Genomic DNA, 25,316 nt, shown 5'->3' with positions numbered 1-25,316 from the left:
AAAAAATAAACTTTTCCAGTAGAACTAAGCTTATGCAGCTCTGTGCAACCCTCAATTCTTATGAATTTGTGTCCCAAAGTATAAAAGATACCTTTGTATATAGAAATCCTTGATCCACAAAAGAAATAATATTTTGACTATATTGTGGTTTTAATGCCACCTAGTGGTCAAAAGGTCAGAAGGCAGCTTAATTTTGCTAGGCTGGTTGTGAACGCAGAACAAATCAAAACCTTCCTGCTTTGCCTTTTAGCTTCATCATTGTACAGTGGTACCTCGGGTTAAGTACTTAATTCGTTCTGGAGGTCCATACTTAACCTGAAACTGTGCTTAACCTGAAGCACCACTTTAGCTAATGGGGCCTCCCGCTGCCACCATGCCGCCGGAGCACGTGTTCTGTTCTCATCCTGAAGCAAAGTTCTTAATCCAAGATACTATTTCTGGGTTAGCGGAGTTTGTAACCTGAACCGTATGTAACCTGAAGTGTATGTAACCCGAGGTACCACTGTATAGCTTCTCCCATACGCTGAGGGTGTTTCTAACTGATTTTAATATTGCATTTCTACATTGTTGTAATTTGCAGAAGGACTTTATGGTGAAGACTGCTCTTTAGCAAGGGCAAAATGGCTAGAACGGCCCCTGACACATCAGCTGTAACTTTAAGAATTTCTGCTTGTGCTTGCTTTTCCCTCCTCCCTCCCCATTCCTTTTTCCTCGTGTGCCATGTCTTTTTAGATCGTGAACTCGAGGATAGTGATTGTCGTAGAACTCGATTTTGTATGCTGCTCTGAGAGCCCTTTAAGCTAAAGAGGGGGTGGGGTGGGATAATTAATGCTGTAAATGAACAATACACATACTTGTACATTCTAAAAATTTCCCCAGCTCCAAAGAATAAGGGCAGCAGATCCACATGCTTTAAATGTGTGTCAACTGTGTATTTAATGCATGGTGTGGACCTGCCCTAAATGTGCCTCTTAATTTAACTTTAATAATCTTTAACTTAATTTGGAGTGCATGGGTGAAAGAGCGAGCACCTTCGATATCAGAAGCTACGAAAACATGTCTCTCTTAAGAACCCACCAACTCTCAGTCTGAGTGCAGAGGTCTGGCTGTGTGATTCCAAGTGCTTCAAGCCTGATAAGGCTTTATCTTATCACTGCACTAATGATTTGCAATTTCAGATGAGGACTTTACTCCCCTCCTGCCAGTGAGTCATCTGACCAGCTGGCCGGACTGCAGAATTGAAATCGAACCATTGGGGCTCAAAATTCAGTCCTAACATGGAGCCTAGGGAGTTGGGCACCGAAAACCTGAGGCAAAGGAGATCCCAGGAGAAGGCCCAAAAGGAAGAAGAAGAAGCGCCACAACAAGTACCAAATGGTGAGGAGCAGGGCTTTTGCTTTCCCCAGGGGGAACTCACAATAACTCAGTTCTGGCACCTCTCAAGTGGGCACCATTGCCATTCTAAGAGAAAGGGGGAGGTGTTCCTGGTGAGTTCCAGCACCTCTTTTTCTAGAAAAATAGCATCTCAGGGAAAGTCCTGGGGCATGATGCTGCAAAGGAATGCTAAGAAAGCTTTGCTGAAAATGACTGGGATTGCATGGGGACCCATAGGAAAAGCTAATGGCTGGGCTTTCAAGCCAATGGCTTTTGTTGCAGCCACTGACTCAAAGGAACCTCCCTTACTTTACACGTGCCCCCTTTTTTTAAACTCAGAAACTGCAGTGGAAGGAAGGCAAAGCATCTCAGGAGAGTGGTAGTGGTGAGAGATCCCCTCGGGCCTGAAGCGTGACAAGGGTTGGATAGCAATGATAGTCTGTTATCACCTGCTGTTCATTAAGGAAGTGGTGGCATTGGGAGGAAGGCATAGAGAGTTCAGCAGTGGCAGACCGGCTGAGCTATGGAAATGGGTGAACAGTCTGCTAGGTATTGTCCAGAAACAGGGGTGCTTCCAGTCAGTTACCATTTTGGGGTGGGACTCAATCAAATACAGGCAAATTTTGGTTCTGCAATAACAGTTGATTTGGCACACTTGCACAACAGACCTGATCCTCCCCAAACCACCCCCCAAATTTGACTTTTAACAATAAGGAAAGTGACATGAAAATGCTTGATGTAAGATCGTCTAACCTCCCCACATTAAAAAAAAAAAGTTTTATTAATTTCCCACTAGGAACACAATTATTAATATTACACTGAACTTCAAACAGAGTTGTCTTCCTTCCATAACCATGTCAATAAATGTTAAGTTCCCATCATTGGTAGTGTTACTAAAAGTTTCATATTAACATATAGTTTCTTGCCTTTTTCTTACATGGGCTACAACTTGATATATCTGGCTATATTTGGTCCAATTTTACTAGACCAATTTTAATTGTTAACAGGTTAAAGGCACACCTGTGATTATTCCAACTTTTCATACTTTCAACACTGAATTTTAGTTGTGTAATAAAATGAGATGATGTATTTAATGAATGCAGCCTAGCTCTTCCTTTTTGGTGGTCTTTTGAGACAAGCACATTTTCCTTGCTGGTTTTATACGCTGAATCATGGCATTTGTTAGAGGTGTTAACAAAAGCAAGCTGTCCTCTTCCATTATCTGAAAATGGGGAAAATGTCAAGGAGATAACTGGGTATGTTAACACCCCACAAACCAGTTTAGCTGTTTCTCTCAGCAAGTTAAACAAAAACAAATTATGTTGCAGTTCTATGCATACTTACCTAGAAGTAAGTTCCATTGCACTCAGCAGGGCTACTTCTGCATAGACATGCCTAAGACTATGCTGTTAGCCATTATTCCTTTCACAGCTCTGAAAAGAAATAGGAATTGCCAGCTATGAGAAATAGTCTGATTCTCACCACCCCACAACTTTACCACCTGTGTTATCAAGAATTCCTTGGCACTATTGTTGAATTCTACTACAGTAACCAACCTAACTTTGGCCACATGCAAACTCTGTGGTGGGAGGGAGGTACCTGACTGTGATTCCAGCAGTGAGCTATCAAGTGTCCATCAGACCACAGTGTTCCTGAGCATCTTCCCTTGCCATCTCTAATTATCTAGGAGACGCCAAACACCTGGACATCATCGCTGCTCATATCCAGTGGAAGAGACACATGGAGGTAACAACAGTTGCTTTCAGAAGCATTGCCTGGGATGGAAAGGGCCCTGGGTGAGGCAGATAATTTCCTAGCCCTTTTGCATGGGGAGGAGAGCAGTCAGTCAGGTAAGGCCAGGGACGGGGAACCTGTGGCTCTCCAGTAGACTGTAATCTCAATCTTTCCTTACCTGTTGACCATGCTGGCTGATGCTGATGGGAACTGAAGCACAGTAACATCTGGAGGGCCATAGGTTTCACACCTCTGCTGTAAGACCATGAACCAACCATTAGGATGTCGTTCAGAGCCAGTGTCATTCAGTAACTAACTTGTGGGAATTCAATGGTGGTCAGGCCCTCAAAGCTTTCCCAAGAGCTGGTGTTATTGTTTACATCCATATCATGATATTGGTTTCATATTTTTTGACCTGGCAATATATTGCAATTAATGGGGGGTGGGTAAAGTAAAAGGTAAAGGTACCCCTGCCCGTACGGGCCAGTCTTGACAGACTCTGGGGTTGTGCACTTAAGAGGCCAGGGGCCAGCGCTGTCCGGAGACACTTCCGGGTCACGTGGCCAGCGTGACATCGCTGCTCTGGCGAGCCAGAGCCGCACACGGAAACGCCGTTTACCTTCCCGCTGGTAAGCGGTCCCTATTTATCTACTTGCCCCCGGAGGTTCTTTCGAACTGCTAGGTTGGCAGGCGCTGGGACCGAGCAGCGGGAGCGCACCCCGCCGCAGGGATTCGAACCGCCGAGCTTTCGATCGGCAAGCCCTAGGCGCTGAGGCTTTTACCCACAGCGCCACCTGCGTCCCCATGAATGGGGGGTGGGGGTGCTATGCAAAAATCACAACGTGGGGAAAACTGTGGAGCCAGCCAATGCCTCTACATAGCTCCATCCTTATTTCAGACATCATGATATATCGGTATATCATGATTTTTAGCTGGTGATATACAGTCGTACCTTGGAAGTCAAACAGAATCCGTTCCGGAAGTCTGTTTGACTTCCAAAACATTTGGAAACCAAGCCTCAGCTTCCTATTGGCTGCAGGAAGCTGGTGTAGCCAATCGGAAGCTGCGTTGGATGTTCAGGTTCCAAATAACATTCGTGAACCGGAACACTCACTTCCAGGTTTGCAGCGTTCAGGAGCCAAAACATTTGAGTCGCAAGGTGTTCATCAACCAAGGTATGACTGTATTGCAATGTTGAAAACCAGATATCACCCAGTCCTAGACATAAGTCCATAATTTAAATTTAAATTAATTGCATTTAAAAGCAGTGAGCAAGAGTGTGAGCAGGTGACCTGTGTGCCTGGTCATTCTCCTGTCTGGGTGATGCTAACTGTTAACAAGCAAATTCAGGGGCCTGCTCCTTGCTCTCCCTTCCTGTGGCCGTTTATCCTTAAGCAGGGTTTGGACAGGACTTCACCACCTGAAAGAAGGCAAAAACTCCCAGAAGATAACAGAGAAGGGGATGAGGAAAAAGCCCTGGGGTTGTAGGGTGGGTCTTTCCTAGGTAGTAAAAAGGTAAAGGACCCCTGACAGTTAAGTCCAGTCGCGGATGACTCTGGGGTTGCGGCGCTCATCTTGCTTTACAGGCCAAGGGAGCCAGCGTTTGTCCGCAGACAGTTTTTCCGGGTCATGTGGCCAGCATGCCTAAGCCGCTTCTGGCGCAACGGAACACCGAAACCAGAGCAGCGCATTTACCTTCCTGCTGGAGTGGTACCTATTTATCTACTTGCACTTTTTCGCATGCTTTCAAACTGCTAGGTTGGCAGGAGCTGGGACTGAGCAACAGGAGCTCACCCCGTCGCAGGGATTCGAACCACCGACCTTCCAATTGGCAAGCCCTAGGCTCAGTGGTTTAGACCACAGGGCCACCTGCGTCCCTCTTCCTAGGTAGTAGGACCCCAGTAAAGGAGAGAGTGGAGAGTGGCGTGAGAAGAACTTGTCTTTTATGTCTGTGCATTCTGGGAAGCTCCAGGGCGAGGGTGGGCAAGGGAGATGGTTACGTAATCTCTTGGTGTTTTCTTGGCAGGCGATGAAGTCGGAGCTCCTGGAGCAGGTCCACACTCAGCTCAGTGAGCTGCTGGACAAAGCCTTGGAAGAAGCAGCATATTCCTTTCCCCCTCGTTTGAGGAACGGTTTAGCAAAGCAAGCAAACAGGTAACCAGGCCAGCTCCACTACAGCCTCTGCTTTCCCAACAACAGCAAATACAGGTGCAAAGTCTAAGCAAACTAGGGGCGCTTTCGGACTTCCGCTATTTTCAGGCGAGATTCAAACACATATTTGGCAAATTCAGGTTATGCACTCGCAGTTGATTGGGAGGTACCATTTAACAAACCCGCTTCCATGAAATGATCAGACTTTTTTTGCGATAATGGGGAAATGCACTGGTTAACAATATCATCTAATCTCCCTTAAAACAAATCAGTGTTGAATTCTCTCCCAGCAAGTCCTCTGGAAACACTCAGCAACTGAAACCCACAATAACGTCAGGCAAAAACAAAGTGGCCACAAACAATTCAACCTTCATTCAAATGAGTAGCTAAAACAAAACAAAAAAAAGCCCTATGCCATTCCTTGAAAGGTGACAAAGTGGAAGTTGCCTGAACACCGAGTTGTTGTGAAGGTGAATGAGATAATGAAATGCTATTATCTAATCTCAGGAACTGGTAAACTGCAAACTACCGGTAAATGGATGGAAAGATACCCCCAGGATTTCAAGTTGCTCCTAAGAGATTAATAATAATAATAATAATAATAATAATAATAATTTATTTAATTATACCCCGCCCATCTGGCGGCTTCCAACACAATATTAAAATACAGTAATGCATCAAACATTAAAAGCTTCCCTAAACATTTTGAAGCACTGAAAATGTATACTAAGTGTTTTAAAACAACATCATGATGTTCCTGACATCGGGCATATAATATGTAAGGCACAACATAAAAGGAAAGGGGGTTGGGGAAGAAAGAAGAAAACCACCAAATTCCGGCAACAAATACTTCAAGTTACACAGCTACTCTAATAAAGATCAGTTTGAAAAGGAGAGGAAGGGGCAAATGGCAACTAGAGCAGGCCCACCTGTCCAGCTTATCTGACTTATCTACTCTCCCATATGCACTCCTACTGCTGGTTTGGGAAGCGGTGTACATAAATGACATTAGCCACGACCCCTGTCTGTCATGCCATTTCTTATGAAACACTGCATTTTTGATGTGTTCTCCCTCAAACCACTTTCGATCCGAATTGAGACCATGAACAACCTGGCTGCTTTTTGAGCCAGCAATGTGTACGCAGCCTTTGCCTATGGCAGCCAAGTTGGATGCAGTGGCGTAGCGTGTGGGGTGCAGGGGGGGCCGGCCACACCGGGCACAACATCTGGGGGTTAGGGTTAGGGGGCGCAAATCCATGGGTTAGGGGGCGCAAATCCACGGGTTAGGGGGCGCAAATTACTTGCCTTGCCCCGGGTGCTGACAACCCACACTACGCCACTGGTTGGATGGTTGTGTTATATGAATTCTAAGGTCTCAAATACAGAATAAATATTCATAAACGCACACATATGTGTGGGAGAGCAATCCTGAAGCTAGTTTAACTCCCCCAATAACCTCAAGTATTCTTCTGCAGTAAGGGAGGCAAATGGGAAAAGCCTTCCCATTGTATTTTTGCTTACAAATCCTGTCTTAAGTTCGTACTTGTGTATGAATAGGGTGAGCCTGTGACCTGGATTCAGGAACTAAAGTACATTACAAAATAATGGCCAGGCTGCCCAGGTAACCCAATCAGCAGCCATTATCAGGTATCCTGGTAGACAGGATTTCTGCTGTAGACCGCCTCCTATAATGTATGTATGATGATTGGTGGTCTTTGGCTAAGGAGGTTTGGCAATGCCAAAAGTCTTTAAAGGTTGCTGCACACTTTTGTTCAGGGTCTTTCCATCCTTGGAAGGAGGGGAGGCAACTCTGTAGCAACAGAAATATAAATATCTGCCTTGTTTTCCACTGGATCCTGCCTCCATCCATTCTTCTCTGACCGATCAGGGACTTAGGGGACTCAGAGTCCCAAGGGAGCTGGGCAGCAAAAGCTAAACCCCAATTTTAACATCAGTTGCTAGTGCATATAAGATGAGGGAGAGAGGTGGGGGGTGGGAAAGGTAAAGAGACGCCTGGCCATTAGGTCCAGTCGTGGCCGACTCTGAGGTTGCGGCACTCATCTCGCTTTATTGGCCGAGGGAGCCAGCGTACAGCTTCCGGGTCATGTGGCCAGCATGACTAAGCCACTTCTGGCAAACCAGAGCAGCGCACGGAAACGCCGTTTACCTTCCCTCCAGAGCGGTACCTATTTATCTACTTGCACTTTGACGTTGGCAGGAGCAGGGACTGAGCAACGGGAGCTCACCCCGTCGTGGGGATTTGAACCGCCCACCTTCTGATCGGCAAGTCCTAGGCTCTGTGGTTTAACCCACAGCGCCACCTGCATCCCTGCACAGCGCCACCCCCTGCAGCAATTAAGTAATGTCCTTTTTCTGCTGCTCCCAATTCCTTGCCCAGAAACAGCTGGGGTCTAAGAGATCATGCTAACCATTCCCTGCCTTGGAACCTTACAGGGAGAAAAGCCCACAGCAGGAGAAGCAGAAAGTGTTTGTTGAACGGCAGTCGTTGCTCGAGTGAGTATGTCCTGCTTTCTTGCTTGCTCTTGAAATAAAAAGATGACTACTAAGAGGGAGGCCCTCTTGTGCCATATATGCAACTTCCCAGTAAGTCATTGGATGAGTTACTAGTGACTCAATAATATGAGGCAAAACAGGCATGGCAAGTGCCTTCTAGATGCTGATAGTCAAAGAGTGAACTGGCAGTAGATCACACCATTCAGAGTTGGAGTGAACTCTTAATTAGCAAAAAGCACGGTCTTCACAGACTTGACAAATGAGCACAGCAGCTCATCAAGTTGCCAAGACTGACAGTCCCCACCTCCCCACAGCTATCTAAGTCCCCTCCTTGCCAGGGCTTTCCCCAAGCAATCAGAGACTGTGCCTGTGTGCAGTCTGCTGCTGCTCCACCCTCTTCAGCCCTCTTCTAGTTCTGGGAGTTGGGGGGGAGGGGAGCTTGTTGCAGCAGGAAGGGGTGACACCCATGACTCTTCACCGGCCTCACTCACCTCTGCCTCACAGCCTCCCTCCTCCCACTCGCCGGCTTCGACTTCTGATTCTGAACTTCTCTCCGCCACAGAGAGTATTAGCTCACCAAGTCCTGTTACCTCTTCAACTTCCGACGCCACCTCTTCCCAGTCTTCTCCCTCTGACCACTCATCATTGTCCCTCCACAACTGCACAGACTCTGAGCCTTCTTCCTTTGGTGGGTCCCCAGCTGGTGCCTTAAACACCGTTCCTCTGTGTCCAACCAGTCCATGACACTGATGAACTGCAACTCCCATCACTCCCGACTATTGGCCATCATGGCTGGGGCTGATGGGAGCAACATCTGGAGAGCTACGGGTTCCCCACCTTGAATGCAGAACACTGCATGCCCAGGTCATGTTAGATACCTCTGGGGCAAAGTCCTTTTTCTGAAAACAAGAGGCACCTGCTAGGAAAGAAGTAGGATCCCTATCGTACTACTTCAGACCCTGGCTGCATATGCATGCAGCCCATGAACACCCCCCCCCACCACTGCCTTAGAGCTCACACCTTGGCAAACCTGTTCCCCTTCTCTTTTGCAGCGAGCTGCTGGATGTAGAGCACTTCCGCACCATCTACCACATGTTCGTGGCCATGCTCTGCGTCTTCGCTGTCAGCACCGTTGTTGTGGATTTCATTGATGAAGGACGGTATGGTTCAGCAATGGGGCTGGGGACAGGTGGGGCAGCATAGGGAGACTTGCATGGTAGAACAGTGGAGGGCAGGGAGGAGGACTTGCAGCAAAATGCAACCTTCCCAGTCTCTGTATCAGGTCCATGGAGCTCGTCCCACATTTTCTGAGCAGCGCCCTGCTTTTCGCCCTCTCTGGGTGTTTCTGCCTGGCTGGAATTTGCCCTTCAACTGTGACAATGCCTCTTAGAATCATAGAATCATAGAGTTGGAAGAGACCACAAGGGCCATCGAGTCCAACCCCCTGCCAAGCAGGAAACACCATCAGAGCACTCCTGACATATGGTTGTCAAGCCTCTGCTTAAAGACCTCCAAAGAAGGAGACTCCACCACACTCCTTGGCAGCAAATTCCACTGTCGAACACTGTCTCTTGCACACCTGGAATAACCAAGGGTCATCCAACCTCATGCAATGCAGCCATCTCAGCTAAACCATCCATGAAAGATGGCCATCCATCCATCTGGAGGGAGGACAGACACAGGTGTGTGCATGTGAATTTTAACAGGGAGAAATGTAAAGTATTGCACTTGGGCAAAAGAAATGAGAGGCACAAATACAAGATGGGTGACACCTGGCTTGAGAGCAGTACATGTGAAAAGGATCTAGGAGTCTTGGCTGACCACAAACTTGACATGAGCCAACAGTGTGACGCGGCAGCTAAAAAAGCCAATGCAATTCTGAGCTGCATCAATAGGAGTATAGCATCTAGATCAAGGGAAGTAATAGTGCCACTGTATTCTGCTCTGGTCAGACCTCACCTGGAGTACTGTGTCCAGTTCTGGGCACCACAGTTCAAGAAGGACACTGACAAACTGGAACGTGTCCAGAGGAGGGCAACCAAAATGGTCAAAGGCCTGGAAACGATGCCTTATGAGGAACGGCTAAGGGAGCTGGGCATGTTTAGCCTGGAGAAGAGGAGGTTAAGGGGTGATATGACAGCCATGTTCAAATATATACAGTGGTGCCCCGCAAGACGAATGCCTCGCTAGACAAAAAATGCGCAAGACGAAAGGGTTTTTCGTTTCTTGAGTTGCTTTGCAAGACGAATTTCCCTATGGGCTTGCTTCACAAGATGAAAACGTCTTGCGGGTTTGCTTCCTTTTTCTTAAAGCCGTTAATACCCGGCGAATCCGCGCTCCGCAAGACGAAAAAATCGCAAGACGAAGCAACTCGCGGAACGAATTAATTTCGTCTTGCGAGGCACCACTGTAAAAGGATGTCACATAGAGGAGGGAGAAAGGTTGTTTTCTGCTGCTCCAGAGAAGCGGACACGGAGCAATGGTTCCAAACTACAAGAAAGAAGATTCCACCTAAACATTAGGAAGAATTTCCTGACAGTAAGAGCTGTTCGACAGTGGAATTTGCTGCCAAGGAGTGTGGTGGAGTCTCCTTCTTTGGAGGTCTTTAAGCTTGACAACCATATGTCAGGAGTGCTCTGATGGTGTTTCTGCTGAGATAAGATGGCGCCCGGCACACTTCCCCTGTGCCGAGGGACGCCTGTGCCAATAGAAAACTTGAGCTCTCTTAGCAGAGTCCTTAGCAGAGTTCTGCAGCGGTAGAAAGTGTTGCCTTGTGTGTGGATAATAAATCAGACTGAATGCAGGCTTCTTACTAATCTCCAACAGCCTTTAATGAGAAGAAAAACATCATAAATCAGCCTGGCGAGAGAGCGGACATCCTTTCGTCTCTCAGCCAAAAGTGAAAGGAAACTCACACACAAAGAAAGATTCCCGTATGTGAACCAAACCACGCCTCAGAATGTGAGACGTCACACAGAACTGTTTAACCCTGTAAGTTCTGATTCTCCTCACAGTTTCCTGCTTGGCAGGGGGTTGGACTCGATGGCCCTTGTGGTCTCTTCCAACTCTATGATTCTATGATTCTATGTGTGTGCAAAAACTATCCCACTGAACAGAGGTAAACATCTGTGCTTGCTGCTCTGCTCACTTTTGACTAGCCTGCTACTGGCCTGTGGCCCCTGAAAAGTTGCCCAAGAGGGAAATGCGGCCCTCAGGCTGGAAAACGTTCCCCACCCCTGTCCAATGGAAAGGTTTGTGTGCTGTGATTTCCAATGCCCCTGGCTTGAGACCCAACCCACAGTCTTTAATTGGAACCTGTTGTCTCTTACCTGCTTGAATGACTCTCCATGTTGGTTGCTGTGTCCTCAGTGGCTGCCTTTCCATCTTCCACAGCCTTGTCCTGGACTTCGAGCTCTTCATCTTTGCTTTCGGAAAGCTGCACGTGGCACTCTTTGCCTGGCTCTGCATGTTCCTCTACACCCTAGTGGTCCCCTACAAGGCCCTGCAGATCTGGACTAGCTGCTTAAGGACTGTCCGGTTCCCCAAACTCTTCACAGCGGCTGTGGTTGTGGCGCTGCTGCTCTGCCACACTGCTGCCCTGGGCTTCTATCCCATCCACACTGTAGTCAGCTACAAACTGGGGCCTGCCTCTCGTTTCATTGTCATCCTGGAGCAGGTGCAGTACTGTGACATCGTCATCACCAAGGGAGATAAATTCCCAAGCAGTCTGGTGCAGGGGGTGGGGGGTGGCGCATCAGGCTAATTCAAGGGAGAGAGGTGCATTGTAGGGGGGAGGTTAAGGGCGGTGGTGGCTTTCCCCCCATTGGTACTTGTAGGTCTGAAGGCATGGAGACCAACAGTAAGGCAAGGAGCCAGAGAGCCAATGACAAACAGAGCCAACTAAAGCTAGTTTTGATCCCCATTCTCTTCCCGGCTGGATTCTCCAAGCACAGTGAGGTTTAGGAGCAGAAATTTGCCACTGGCTGTGCCGCCTCCTGGACTGGTTGCAAGTAAGAAGGGAGGCAGATGGAGGCAGGCTAAAGGCGGACTGAGTGCCCCATTCACCTTAGTATATCCTCCATTGCTAGTATAGCCTCCATTGCTTAAGGGAAAACCAAATAGTGTCATTTGGGTTGAAAGGGAAAACCAAACAGTATCATTTGGGTTGAAATGGTACATCCACATGCCCAAAGCAGAGGTTCCAGGCATGTGAACAGGCAGTGAAGAATATAAACACCTGCAGTGGTACAGATGTATATTTCTATATATGGGCTGGAGGTGTGCCACACATCTGACGTTTGGCCATGGAACAATCTTGCTCTTGGTTTAAAGGCATACACATCTGCTGGGGCCGGCCCTCCTATTAGGTAGAGGTAATCGCCTCAGGCAGCTGCTTTTGAGTGGTAGCAAGTTCTTGCTGCTGCTATCACCATAATCAATAACACATAACCGCAACGGCACATTTCTTATTTATTTATTAAAAGCATTTCTAAGCAACCTGATATTTTACAGTTGGCCTCAGGTTCAATACTGGGAGGGATCTCAGTCAGTGTGGACAGTTCTGAGAGCTAGATGGGCAAGCGGTCTGACTCTGCATAAGGGGCAGCTTCCTATGTTGTGGGAAGGCGGTGTGGTCAGCAGCCTGGAGGCAAGCAAAGCAGGCAATTGAGACGGAAAGTTAGCAAGTGGTCAAGCTGATACATAGCCAAGTGGTGACTGGGGGCCAGTCATCCAAGGGCAGCTCAGTCTGTGCCGGTCCAATAAGCTGCTCAGAATGAAGATCCAGGCTACGGCAAGGAGCTTTGTAACATCAAGGACAACTCTATTGGCCCTCTGGGTCATGGGGCAGTAATTGGTAAGCTTTAGTGCCACGCTCTGGCTATCTCGGTGGTGGTGCAGGAAAAAGCAGAGCTGCCATTCCCTCTTCTGGCAAGCTACTGGGGCAGCAAGAGAAGGGTGCCACTCTGGGTCCTGCCACAGTCCCCCATTCAAGGCAGCCACACACCCAGCACCTACTCAATTGTTCCCCCTGTTTCAGTGCTTGCTTCCCCTACCTGCTTAGATCCGGTTCCTCATGAAGAGCCATGCGTTCCTGCGAGAATCTGTGCCTCCTATCCTCAGCGCTGTGTCCCAGGATGGTGAGTTTGATTGCGGGGTGGTGGCATCTACGCCAGCCCTTCCATCAAAAGTGGGGGAACTTCAGGACCAGAAGAGTCAAATGCCAGAGGGTGTTACTACAAATACCTACCTCTGCCTGCTGCTGCAAAGCAAACGAAATCTCTGCTCAGTGCAAAGCTAAACGAGAGCTCTCTGTGTCCACCACTGAGTGCATAATCTCCCCTATCCACCATCCCTGATCATTGCATAGGCTATCTTATTCAGCAATTTCTCTGAATAATTGACATTGACCTCACACTTCAAGGCATATCTTTGTGATCATGAGAGCTAGAAACTTTGCTTTCTGCACTCAGTTCAATGAATCTGCAGTTACATCCTTCACGGTATACACAAACCCCTGGGTATTTTATGCTAAAATGGCATTGCAGAAAATGGAAGGGTCTGCGCTGAGTGTACCATGCCAGACAAGTTCTACTAAGTTATCCCTTTTCTCATTGTACAATACAACCCCACACCTCTTTGCTTCACAGTGCCCTCAGCTGCTCCTCTCTCTTTTTCCTTTCCAGGAAAAGGGCGCCCACCTGAATTCTCAGCATACCTGTATTTCCTCTTCTGCCCCACTTTGATCTACAGAGAGAGTTACCCAAGGCGAGTCCTCTTCTCTCCATCCTCCTATTTTACTCTTTAAAGGCTTCCAGGGTCTCTAACTCTGGGACAAGGACACCCTGGGTCAGAAAGGGAGCAAAACTGGCAGAGCTTTAGAATCCATGATGCTTTTAAAGTATCCCAAAGTAAAGCAGGAGTGTGCTGTTGCTGGTTACAGTTTTCAAAGAATTCCTTCGTATCTTTTTTCTGTTTTTTCTATTGTTAGCGAGTCCTTAAGAAGTGCTGAGTTTAAGCAGCAAATTGGTGCTTCGGGGTTATTAAAATGTAGTTGTTCCTTGGCTGTTATAGGGGTGTGATCTGATATCACTGTAAGTCCAGTATCTGCTCTTGTTAGACTTCCCTTTAAAGTACCAGAAATCCTAATGCAATCCATTCTAGCATAGGTTTCCTGGTGTGGTCTTTATTAGGGCTTTTAAAAGTTAATTCCATCCGATCAGGAGGAGAGCTTCATGCTAGAAGGCTACGATCGGTCAGTGATGACACCACTCCCCCCTCAGCTTCCATGGTGCTTCCCACACCTGTCTTGGGGAGTAGTATATCCATCATTCTTCCCAAAGAGAGGGAACTGTACTCTTGTAAGGAGGAAACCTCCACACAGTGCCTTCTCTTTTCCTTGTAGGACACCTTATGTGCGCTGGAGGTACGTCATCAATAACTTTGCTAAGGTGAGAGACGCAAAAACGATGATTCTATTGGCTGGTCATTACATCTGGCCTCTCTGTGGACGAGGAGGGTTCTTAGGGTCACAGGATAGCCCCATGAACCTAAGATGAATGGTTCCAAGTTTCAGGAATCCTGGGTACAGGTCCCTGTTGTGGGTGGCCCCCCATGGGCTTACCTGGCAGTGGTGGCACAGGCAGCAGCAACACTCCAAGCTGGGTGGCTGAAGGCTGCCAATTTAATGTCCCACAACGCCTCAGGGCAGTGCTCTGTTGGGAGCATTGTGGGAAATTAAAATGGCAAGGAGATCCAGCCACTTAGAGCAAGTCCTGAAGGAGATGTTGACACCAGCTCTGAGCCTAAGACACACCCACTGCAGTGGGACGGAACTTTCCCCTTTCTGTTCTGCAGGTTCTTGGGTGCTTGTTTTATGGGTACTTCATCCTGGAGCGCCTTTGCATCCCTGTCTTCAACAACATGAGCAAGCAGCCCTTCAGCACCAAAACCCTGGTGCTCTCCATCTTCAACGCAACGTTACCAGGTAGGTGAGCAGAGCAGCAGCTCTGGTTTGCATGGGGGCACAAGGGATGGAGGTCTACCAGAAAATAAAACGGTGGGAAGCAATGAAGTCATCTTGAGTTGCTGTTGGGTGGGAAACCTGGTGACCTGTGGGATCATCTTCATTCCCCCCCCCCGCCGCCTCTTAATCCCTCCCATTAACCACCCACATTGCCTCAGCCTTCTTCCTTCTCTATTGTCACACTCCGAGAGTGACCAGTAATGTCCTTCTCCTGTTTGTTCCTGACTTCCAGTAGTCAGAGGTTTATGTGTGTCAGTGATGTCAGCACGCCAGGGGGCATGATGATGTCACATGCGCATGCCCTGCCCCAGTGAAGGTGCACAGCCCCAGGCACCCACAGCTGGTCAGGAGAACCCCCAGAACTGCACACAGAGTGAAGATTGAATGGATTGTTCTAACTTGCAAGCTGAAATGCTTGTGCTGGTGCAACAATTGCCATAGCACTATGCTGAATTCGTCTTCTCCTTCACTATATGCATTTATTATTTATTATTCATGCTTTTAGATTCCAAGGAGCTCAAGGTGGCCCATATGGTCCTCCCTCTCCTTATTTAATCCCCTGTGAGGTAGGTTAGGCTGAGAGGCTGTGACCCAACGTCACCCAGTGAGCTTCATGGATTAGTGGGCATTCAAACCCTAGTTCATCACTATAACCGCTACACAACACTGTCTCTAATAATGGTAGGGCATGCCCCTACTGAAGAGGCAAATATTAAAATTGCAAGTGCTTCATATACTCCGTGGGGGTCAAAACTGATCCAATGGAGCCTAAACCAGTAGTGATTGTACTGCAATCTTACACATCCCTTGCATGATTCTTGCCCCCCCCCCCATCTGTACACTCATTTCCTCCTCCATATGTCTGTCCTCACAGGGACCTTTCTGCTGCTTTTGGCATTTTTTGCTTTCCTGCACTGCTGGCTGAATGCCTTTGCTGAGATGCTGCGCTTTGCTGACCGGATGTTCTACAAGGTGATTGGCAGGGGAAGGGCAGAGAAGAGGTTGGACTGCTTATATTCCATCCCATCAGACACACATGGTGGGTCATTTGGCTTCCTAGGAATGTCAGCTTTCAAATTTTGCCTTCATGGTTACAAGCAGTGCTGTTTTTCTAGAAAAAGAGGTGCCAGAACTCACCATGAACTCCTTCCTTGTTCTTTTATAATGGCAATGGCGTCCGCCTGAGACATACAGGAACTGAGTTCCGGCTGGGGGAAAAAGCCTTGGTTACAAGGAAACAAAAAGCCAAAATAGTTGCACATGCAAAGGCAGAGAATGGCTAAGGCACTGAAATTAAAGGCAAGGTAAAGGCAAAGGTACCCCTGACCATTAGGTCCAGTCGCGGACGACTCTGGGGTTGCGGCGCTCATCTCGCTTTACTGGCCGAGGGAGCCAGCGTTTGTCCGCAGACAGCTTCTGGGTCATATGACCAGCATGACTAAGCCGCTTCTGGTGAACCAGAGCAGCGCACGGCAAAGTCATGTTCTCGGTCACTAGTAGCCACATCACACTGAACAGGCTTGTTTAGCTTCTGAAAAATCAAACTGCCAATTATACCTGAACAATTTTTTCAACTGACACAGCACAACTAGCATTCTGGGCTGCAAAACAGTTTTGAATAATCCATTCTAAACAGCCATTTTGTTGAGGGCAAGAGTTGGATTCTCACGGCATGAAAGACTGCCATCTACAGCAGAGGTGCTAGCAGAGAAATTTGAGGAGAGACAGTCTGGAGCTGAAAAGCCAGGATATGGTTTTGCAAGAGGGTTTTGCATACAGGGAGTTGCTGCTGAGGCACTGCACAAGAGAATGGGCAGGGGGACACAATGAAGTGACCAGCAGTCACAGAAGCCCTTGTCTGTAGCTCCCCAAAATGTGGAGACAGGCTGTGGTTGCTAGATGGTGGCAAACTGCATTCTGTGCAGCAGGTGCAAGGAACTTTTCTTCCTCCAGGTGTTGCTGAACTACAACTCCCATCAACCCTGGTGAAATATACTCGGAGTCGAGAGTGGATTTCATGCTCTTTATTCAGCTCATAGTGGTGAGGAGGAATGAATGTTCCCCCAAAATATCTGCTTTATATACATAATTTACACAATGGGCTGCACGTGATTGGCTAATTCCGGGATTCTCCTGTAGGTCAATCAGGTTGTGGATTCACTTCCACCTGGGGCTGGATTGGGTGGCTCCTGCAGACCAATCAGACTGCTGCATTGTTCTAGGACCAATCAGACTGCTGCATTCTGAATCCTATTGTTCTAGGACCAATCAGACTGCTGCATTTTGGATCCTATTTAACTCAGTACATAACACCTGGCAAGCATAGCCAACAGTGATGGGAGTTGTAGTTCAACAACATCTGGAATGGCAGATGTTTTTTCTATTACTCTTTTTTCTATTACTATTTCATGTACAGTCACATTCAGTGCCAGTACAGTGGTGCCCCACAAGACGAATGCCTCGCAAGACGAAAAACTCGCTAGACGAAAGGGTTTTCCATTTTTCGAGGTGCTTCGCAAGACGAATGTCCCTATGGGCTTGCTTCGCAAGATGAAAATGTCTTGCGAGTTTGCTTCCTTTTTCTTAAAGCCGTTAATACCCGGGGAATCCGTGCTCCGCAAGACGAAAAAATCGCAAGACGAAGCAACTCGCGGAACGAATTAATTTCGTCTTGCGAGGCACCACTGTATCCAACTTAGGTCTTATGGCTGACCGCAGCACAGACTCAACTCTGATAGAGTAGGCTATAGAGATGAGCATTTGTCAAAGGAACTGGCCACACAGGGCACACTGGCCACGAAGCACCTTCTCTCCTGCAGGCTCCCTGAACATATGTGGCTCAAAATCTTCTGGGGAGCGATGATGCACAGTGTGGCACACATAGCTATCCAGATTCACGATTACACCTCCCTCTTTCTGTCCTAGGACTGGTGGAATTCCACATCATTCTCTACATATTACCGGACGTGGAATGTGGTTGTACATGACTGGCTCTACTACTACATCTATCAAGAACTTATGTGGGTAGGTAAGGCTTTTGTGGGAGGAAATAGGTGTGTTGCACTGTTCGCTACCTTTGGGCCTGGGAGCTCAATCCACTGTTTCTTTGCCCCTCTTCCACCCCAGGGCTTCCTTTACTGCCCCAAACTGCACAGGCTTCATTCTCCAGGATCTCCCTAAAGGACCCCTGTTATGTACTGAAGCAGGGGGGCAGCAGGGGGATACTGTAGATAGTTTTCACTCAGGTCCACCTATGCAAATAAGGAATTGAAAGTGACGTTCAGGGATTGGATTGTTACAGAACAGGGATTGGATTGTTACAGAAAGTTGTTACTGTTGCTTTGTAGTTGAGCTCTATATAAGCAGGTTGGCTGAACCCTTCAGTTCAGTTCTGTTCTGGCCTGTGAATAAACAAGAGCTGCCTGAAGAATCGCTGTGTCATCTTATATGTTCACCCACAACTTAACAACCCCTCTGCCAGGCTGCTCCCCCACCCCACCCTGCAACATGCCGTAGGTGCAGTAAAAGTGCATTAGTGGTGGATTTATACTGGACCGTCCACACATCGGTTCACATTATTAGTTATTCTGTGATGCTTCCTTCACATTACAGCACAAATGTCACCTGGAAGGTCATATATAGGTGGTACATGACCCCAGTCAAGCTTGCAAAAATATATCACCTGTCTGATAATAAATGTTGGAAATGTAGAGAGGCTGAGGGGACATTCTTTCACCTCTGGTGGGCATGCCCAAAAGTGAGGGTCTTCTGGGAAATGATCTATAATGAACTAAAAAAGGTATTTAAATATACCTTTGTTAAGAAACCGGAGGCCTTCCTCTTGGGCATTGTCGGCCAGAAAGTGTCAAAGAAGGACAGAAACTTCTTTATGTATGCGACAACAGCAGCAAGAATACTTATTGCAAAGTATTGGAAGACACAAGACTTGCCCACACTGGAAGAGTGGCAGACGCAATTGATGGATTATATGGAATTGGCTGAAATGACTGGCAGAATCCGAGACTTGGGAGAAGAAACAACGGAAGAGGACTGGAAGAAGTTTAAGGACTATTTACAAAAACAATATAAGTTGTATGAATGTTAAGTATCTGCACGATTTAGAAAATCTCAGTTCCAGCAAATAGATTTTGTAAAATAGAAAATTAAGTTATAAGTAAGAAAAGGTCGAAATTTAAGGCAACAATATGTTTAAATTTAAGGTATGAGTAAATGATAAAAATTATCTTAAATTTAGAAGTATAATATTTGGAAAGTACAAAATAAGGTATGAAACAAGGTAATAATTTGCTGATATTTTTAATATAAATAATGCAGGGTAAAGGAGATGTGAGGAAGTCCAGTTAGTTATATATAAAAAAAATTGTATTGAATGGTTGGTTTTTTTCTTTTTCTTTTTCTTTTTTCTTTTTTATTTCTTTTTTTCTATATGGTTTTTTGGTGTATTTGTTTTGGCTTTTTTGTGTACTATTTTTTGGTGAAGGGATCTTGTATGAAAATTTAATAAAATATTTTTTTTTTAAAAAAAAAAAATGTCACCTGGAAGGTCACTCTCCGCTTAAAAAAAAAAAGGTTTGTTGGGGGGGGGAAATGTCTTCAACAGGTGCCCAAAGAACCAGGGGGTGTTTTCAGGGTGTGAGACTGAGGAAAATGAAAACTTCTCAAGTGGGAGCTAGAAACACTCACTTATTTGAATGTGGATTGAAGATTAGGGTATAATTAGTGAAATATACTCTTAGTCAAGTGTGGATTTCATGCTCTTTATTCAGCTCACAGTGGTGAGGAGGAATGGAAGTTCCCCCAAAATGTCTGCTTTATATACATTATTTACACAGTGGGCCCCACATGATTGGCTAATTCCGGGATTCTCCTGTAGGCCAATCAGGTTGTGGATTCACTTCCTCCTGGAGCTGGGTTGGGTGGCTCCTGTGGACCAATCAGACTGCTGCATTCTGGATCCTCTTGTTCTAGGACCAATCAGACTGCTGTATTCTGAATCTTCTTGTTCTAGGACCAATCAGACTGCTGCAATTTGGATCCTATTCAACTCAGTACATAACAATTAGAATAATTTTTTCTTCCTTTGCCTTCCTCTCTTTTGTCCTTTCTTTCTTTCTTTCTGAATTCATTTATTTTAGATATAATTTTGTTGTATTGCGAAAACTTTAATCAAAAAATTCTGAAATAAGAAACAGGTGCCCAAAGGACAATAGGGAGGGTGTTTCCTGGATACGTCTTTTTTTACCGCACATGCCAAAGACCGGGATCTTTTGCATACAAAGAAAACTACAAAATGAAGGTTCCAGATGCACCTTTGTGGACGGGGGTTTTGCAAGTTAGTGGATGCTTCTCCTTGCCCCCATTAAATAACTTCTGGGAGGGAAGTACTGTATTTTTCGCTCTATAAGATGCACCAGACCATAGTTTTTGGAGGAGGAAAACAAATATTCTGTATCTCAGAAGCCGGAACAGCAAGAGGGATCGCTGCGCAGTGAAAGCAGCAATCCCTCATGCTGTTCTGGCTTCTGGGATAGCTGCACAGCCTACATTCACTCCATAAGACGCACACACATTTCCCCTTACTTTTTAGGAGAGAAAAGTGAGTCTTATAGAGCAAAAAATATGGTACTTCCAAAGTGTACGTAAGGGTGAAGTACTTGCTGTAACTGCTCTGTCTCTTTCCTCACCTGGAGCAGTTTGCCAAAGGGGCAGAGCTTCCCACAAGGTCCGTACAGGGAGGGAGAAGTGGAGGGGCGAGGCGGTGCAAACGCCAATCTGCCATTCCTGCTGATGCATTTGCACCATGACAACTTCCCTGCAGCCTCTCTCCCAGTAAGCAACAACAGCACACCTGTCGGGAAGTTAAGTGTCGCGGCTCCACTCCACCTGGCAAGCTGTTTCCGTTCTTCACTTTTCGCTGGAGAGTGAACACAACATGGGCTGTTTCATGTACAAAACCTGCAACTGACCTGTGCACTTTGCTCCTTCCAGCTCCTCAGAGGAAGGGCCCGGGTTGGGGCAATGCTGTTTGCCTTCATCGTCTCAGCAGTCGTCCACGAATACGTCTTCACTGTGTGCTTTGGCTTTTTCTACCCTGTCATGTTCACCCTCTTTGCCTTCTTTGGAGGTCAGTACTGCCTCAGAAATCCATCTGAGCAGAAACCACACCACCCCAGACTTGAGCACCCTCAAACTCTTGCATTATGAAAGGGAAAAGACATTGTTTTCTTACGTACTTAAACAGCCCCTTATGGTGCAAGGGAGCTTTTTAACCTCATGCACACATTACATGCACCAATCTTCCCCTCCAGGATTCATCCCACAGACTGTTATCTTGCCCTCCCACCCCCTGCTCACACTCCAGGTCCCCCTCCAGGCAGTTTCAGATGGTTAAAAAACATTGCTTTTCATTTTCACTTACTCATTGGACTTCCAGTGTACAGTGGTACCTCAGGTTAAGTACTTAATTCGTTCCGGAGGTCTGTACTTAACCTGAAACTGTTCTTAACCTGAAGCACCATTTTAGCTAATGGGGCCTCCTGCTGCTGCCGCGCATGATTTCTGTGCTCATCCTGAAGCAAAGTTCTTAACCTGAAGCACTATTTCTGGGTTAAGGTAAAGGTAAAGGGACGCCTGACCATTAGGTCCAGTCGTGACTGACCCTGGGGTTGCGGCACTCATCTTGCTTTATTGGCCGAGGGAGCTGGCGTACAGCTTCCGGGTCATGTGGCCAGCATGACTAAGCCGCTTCTGGCGAACCAGAGCAGTGCACGGAAACGCCATTTACCTTCCTGCCGGAGCGGTACCTATTTATCTACTTGCACTTTGACGTGCTTTCGAACTGCTAGGTTGGCAGGAGCAGGGACCAAGCAACGGGAGCTCACCCCATCACAGGGATTCGAACCGCCGAGCTTCTGATTGGCAAGTCCTAGGCTCTGTGGTTTAACCCACAGCGCCACCCGCGTCCCATATTTCTGGGTTAGTGGAGTCTGTAACCTGAAGCGTATGTAACCTGAAGCATATGTAACCCGAGGTACCACTGTATGCAGAAGTTTGTATTTCGAAACCATGGCCTTACATTTTTGGTGGCCCCCTTTCACTTCCAGATGTACAGTGCACTCAAGCATTCAAGTTCACTACTGAACTAAGGAAAGTGCAACCTGGAGTGCTCCTGTTCAGAGTCGCAGTCAGCGATGCCTTGTACTTTTTCCAGGACACTCCATTCCATTCCCCTTCCTTCCCAGGTTTTTCACATCCACCTACAAGACACACAATGTTTGCAGCCACTGAGTATGCTCAGTGCTATCCTCACTGGGCTGGTGTTTAGCGGGGGGGGGGGAGAGAACCCCAAAGCTCCCCCCCCAAAAAAAAATTCTGCTTCTTCAAACTTTGGCCTTCCTCTGAGCCTGCTGATACATCCCTCGTGCTTCTCAGGAGCCATTTGGGTTGCAAAGCTGCCATAACTCAACATTGGAGCTTGTTATTGATATATGACGACACATCTGAATGCCTGCAAGTTCGAATAATATGCTCTGTTCCCAAATTAGTTTCAGTTCTGCATGAAGTGGGAACTGCTATTCCTCCAAGTTCTAGGAACGAAGGGTGGCATAAGGGCCATAGTGGTTTGGAGCATCTGCTATGCCTGCAAAAGGTCCCAGCTTCAGTTCCCAGCATCTCCAGGGAATGCCCCACCTGAAACCCTGGAGAGCTGCTGCCAATCAGTGTTGGTAGTATGGAGCTAAATGGACCAATAATCTGGTTCACATTCCTATGTCACTATGGACGAGGGCGCTGCTCTGTCGCAGAGGTTCCCAGAAACTGGCAGGTGAGAAATACCTTTGGTCCAGTGTGGTCTGGCCTGTGCCCAACTAACCTTTTCTCCTGGTCTTCTTCGCAGTGATCTTCAACTTCATCCTCAATGATAAGAGAACAAGCCCCGTTTGGAACGTCATCATGTGGACATTCCTGTATGTGGGCCAAGGAATCCAGGTCTGCTTGTACTGTCAAGAATGGTATGCCCAAATCCACTGCCCACTCAAAGAGGTGAGCATGCAGACTGGCTTGTGGGTGTAGAACAAGCCCTCAGTTCCTCCCATGTGCCAACTTGCAGAAGGCACAGCCAAAGGCATTTTGCTGACTGAAGAACTCCCAGTTCTGTCCACTTCCCGTACCTCCCCATCTGCTGCCTGAGGCAGCTGCCTCACAGCAGGGCCAGCCCTGCTATCAGGGATCAAAAGTCCCCAACCCTGATTAGCACACATAAAGGCTCCACAATCCTGTGCTCTTCTGCCATATTATCAATAACATGGTTTCCAAGCACATCAGTAAATGGCAAAATCCACATAGAATCTTGTAGCATCTTGAATAATAAGTGTGCTTGCAGGCAGGTGTTTCTCCTGCATGCATCTTTTTTTGCGGTGTCCACACAATGTTGTTGACATAAAAATGCTGGCCTGCATTCACACCCAGTCAATTTGGATTTATAGTGGTACCTCGGGTTACATACGCTTCAGGTTACATACGCTTCAGGTTACACACTCCACTAAGCCAGAAATAGTGCTTCAGGTTAAGAACTTTGCTTCAGGATAAGAACAGAAATCGGGCTCCGGCGGCGCGGCAGCAGCAGGAGGCCCCATTAGCTAAAGTGGTGCTTCAGGTTAAGAACAGTTTCTGGTTAAGTACGGACCTCTGGAACGAATTAAGTACTTAACCCGAGGTACCACTGTATTATCATTCACAAGTGTTCCCTTATTTTCATAATATAATTCATTCTGGAGGTCCGTTCTTAACCTGAAACTGTTCTTAACCTGAAGCACCACTTTAGCTAATGGGGCCTCCTGCTGCCGCTGCGCCACCGGAGCACGATTTTTGTTCTCATCCTGAAGCAAAGTTCTTAACCCAAGGTACTATTTCTGGGTTAGCGGAGTCTGTAACCTGAAGCGTATGTAACCTGAAGCGTCTGTAACCTGAGGTACCACTGTACTCTTCCCAGGAGAAATACTGTAACTCCCCGCCCCCCCCTTCTGTTCCAATTAAACCTTCTCTACCCGAGACCCTGGGGAAACCCTCTGAGTCAAAGTAGACAATATAAGCTATTTCACAGGTGGTCAAACCTTGAGATAGCTCAATGACCTGCTTTCAGTACTAAAACCCTGCCTGGAAACTCCCTGCCAAATTTATTACGATGTACGTAAGTGTTCCTGGGCTAGAGCCCATTTCATTATATTATGCCATAATGCTCGTAATAGAATGAAATGGGCTTATAAAGTGTGACTCCGTGCACTAGCATAAATTGCCACCATATTGCCCTAGATCTAACCACCAGTGAAAGGCATGACTTCGTGTATACCTTTTTGTCTTGTCCAAGTCCTTTCCTTTTCTGATTCTGGCCCTTAATGATGTTTGTTGTTGTTTTCTGCCTTTCAGAGGACCTTCTGGGGGATAGTGACTCCACGTTCTTGGTCCTGCCGCTCCTAGGTCAATGCTAACTACCTTTGAGAACCCACCTTCCCCATCCCTTTGCTCCAAACAGATCTTCCTGGACTCACACTCTGACCATTAGAGGAGTCGAAGCCCAACATCTTCAGAGGAGGGTTAGGTTGTCCATACTTGCTGCTGACTCAAATTCAAGTTCCCAGCATTGACTGACTAATCCTTTCCCCAGCATAGCAAGAAGGTGATTTACCTGTCCACTGTTGTTGCTTGATTCCAGCATCTACGTAATACTTCAAAGTTTGCCTACTCAGTTTATTCATAACTGTTTTCTACTTTAAAAAATAAAATTCTGTGCACACAAGTCATTTGGATTCTGCTCTCAGAAATGTGGAGTTCTGCATCATTCATATATTATGTGAATTGCTACCTTTTGTTTTTTGTTTTGGTTATGCTTTTGCAGCTAAAGATATACAGCAAAATATATAACCAAAAAGCAGTGGCGTAGCGTGGGGGGTGCAGGGGGGGCCGACCACACCGGGTGCAACATCTGGGGGTTAGGGAAATCCACGGGTTAGGGGGCGCAAATCCACGGGTTAGGGGGCGCAAATCCATGGGTTAGGGGGTGCAAATTACTTGCCTTGCCCCGGGTGCTGATAACCCACGCTACGCCACTGCCAAAAAGGTTATGCCTTTGCAGCTAAAGATATACAGCATTTCCAGACATCCTGCTAAAATTACATGATTGTGTAGTCATTTTTTAAAAGAACCCGTGCTCTGGCTATCAGCTGTTTTCTGGGAAATGTGGCCTGGAATGGGCTGCCACAGCTGCTTGGGGCTCAGTTGGCTGAGCTGAAACTGGCTGATCCGAGGCTGGTGTAAGTTCAAAAAGGGGTCCTTCCTGTTCAGCTCAGCTACCTTACCTGGCAATCCAGTGTAGAACACTATTTTAAAGGCTGGTTTTCCCTTGGCAAGGGACATGGGTGGCGCTGTGGGTTAAACCACAGAGCCTAGGACTTGCCGATCAGAAGGTTGGCAGTTCGAATCCCTGCGACGGGGTGAGCTCCCG

General features: G+C 47.1%; 1 protein-coding gene across 1 annotated transcript; it reads left to right on the top strand.

Moving 5' to 3' along the window:
* The first annotated feature begins 1,196 nt into the window (after nt 1-1,196).
* On the top strand, nt 1,197-24,613 carry SOAT2 (sterol O-acyltransferase 2). Its single transcript, XM_079965162.1, has 15 exons — nt 1,197-1,377; nt 3,062-3,120; nt 5,135-5,262; nt 7,714-7,773; nt 8,826-8,933; nt 11,167-11,449; nt 12,836-12,911; nt 13,458-13,573; nt 13,995-14,222; nt 14,629-14,758; nt 15,672-15,769; nt 17,723-17,821; nt 20,807-20,942; nt 22,713-22,858; nt 24,242-24,613. Exons 1-15 carry the CDS (start codon nt 1,278-1,280, stop codon nt 24,290-24,292), a joined length of 1,818 nt encoding a protein of 605 aa, XP_079821288.1. The 5' UTR covers nt 1,197-1,277; the 3' UTR covers nt 24,293-24,613.
* The last annotated feature ends 703 nt before the right edge of the window (nt 24,614-25,316 follow it).

This window comes from Podarcis cretensis (genome assembly GCF_951804945.1).
Source record: "Podarcis cretensis genome assembly, chromosome: 2".
In the NCBI taxonomy this organism is placed as follows: domain Eukaryota; kingdom Metazoa; phylum Chordata; class Lepidosauria; order Squamata; family Lacertidae; genus Podarcis; species Podarcis cretensis.
This window is presented reverse-complemented; position numbering and strand designations above follow the sequence as displayed.

Bases quoted from the DNA above. Each gene is read 5' to 3' on its own strand.
- SOAT2 (XM_079965162.1), top strand. From the start codon at position 1,278: ATGGAGCCTAGGGAGTTGGGCACCGAAAACCTGAGGCAAAGGAGATCC. The intron at 3,121-5,134 runs GTAACAACAGTT...TTTTCTTGGCAG, and splicing joins AGTGGAAGAGACACATGGAG to GCGATGAAGTCGGAGCTCCT. The intron at 22,859-24,241 runs GTGAGCATGCAG...TCTGCCTTTCAG, and splicing joins TCCACTGCCCACTCAAAGAG to AGGACCTTCTGGGGGATAGT.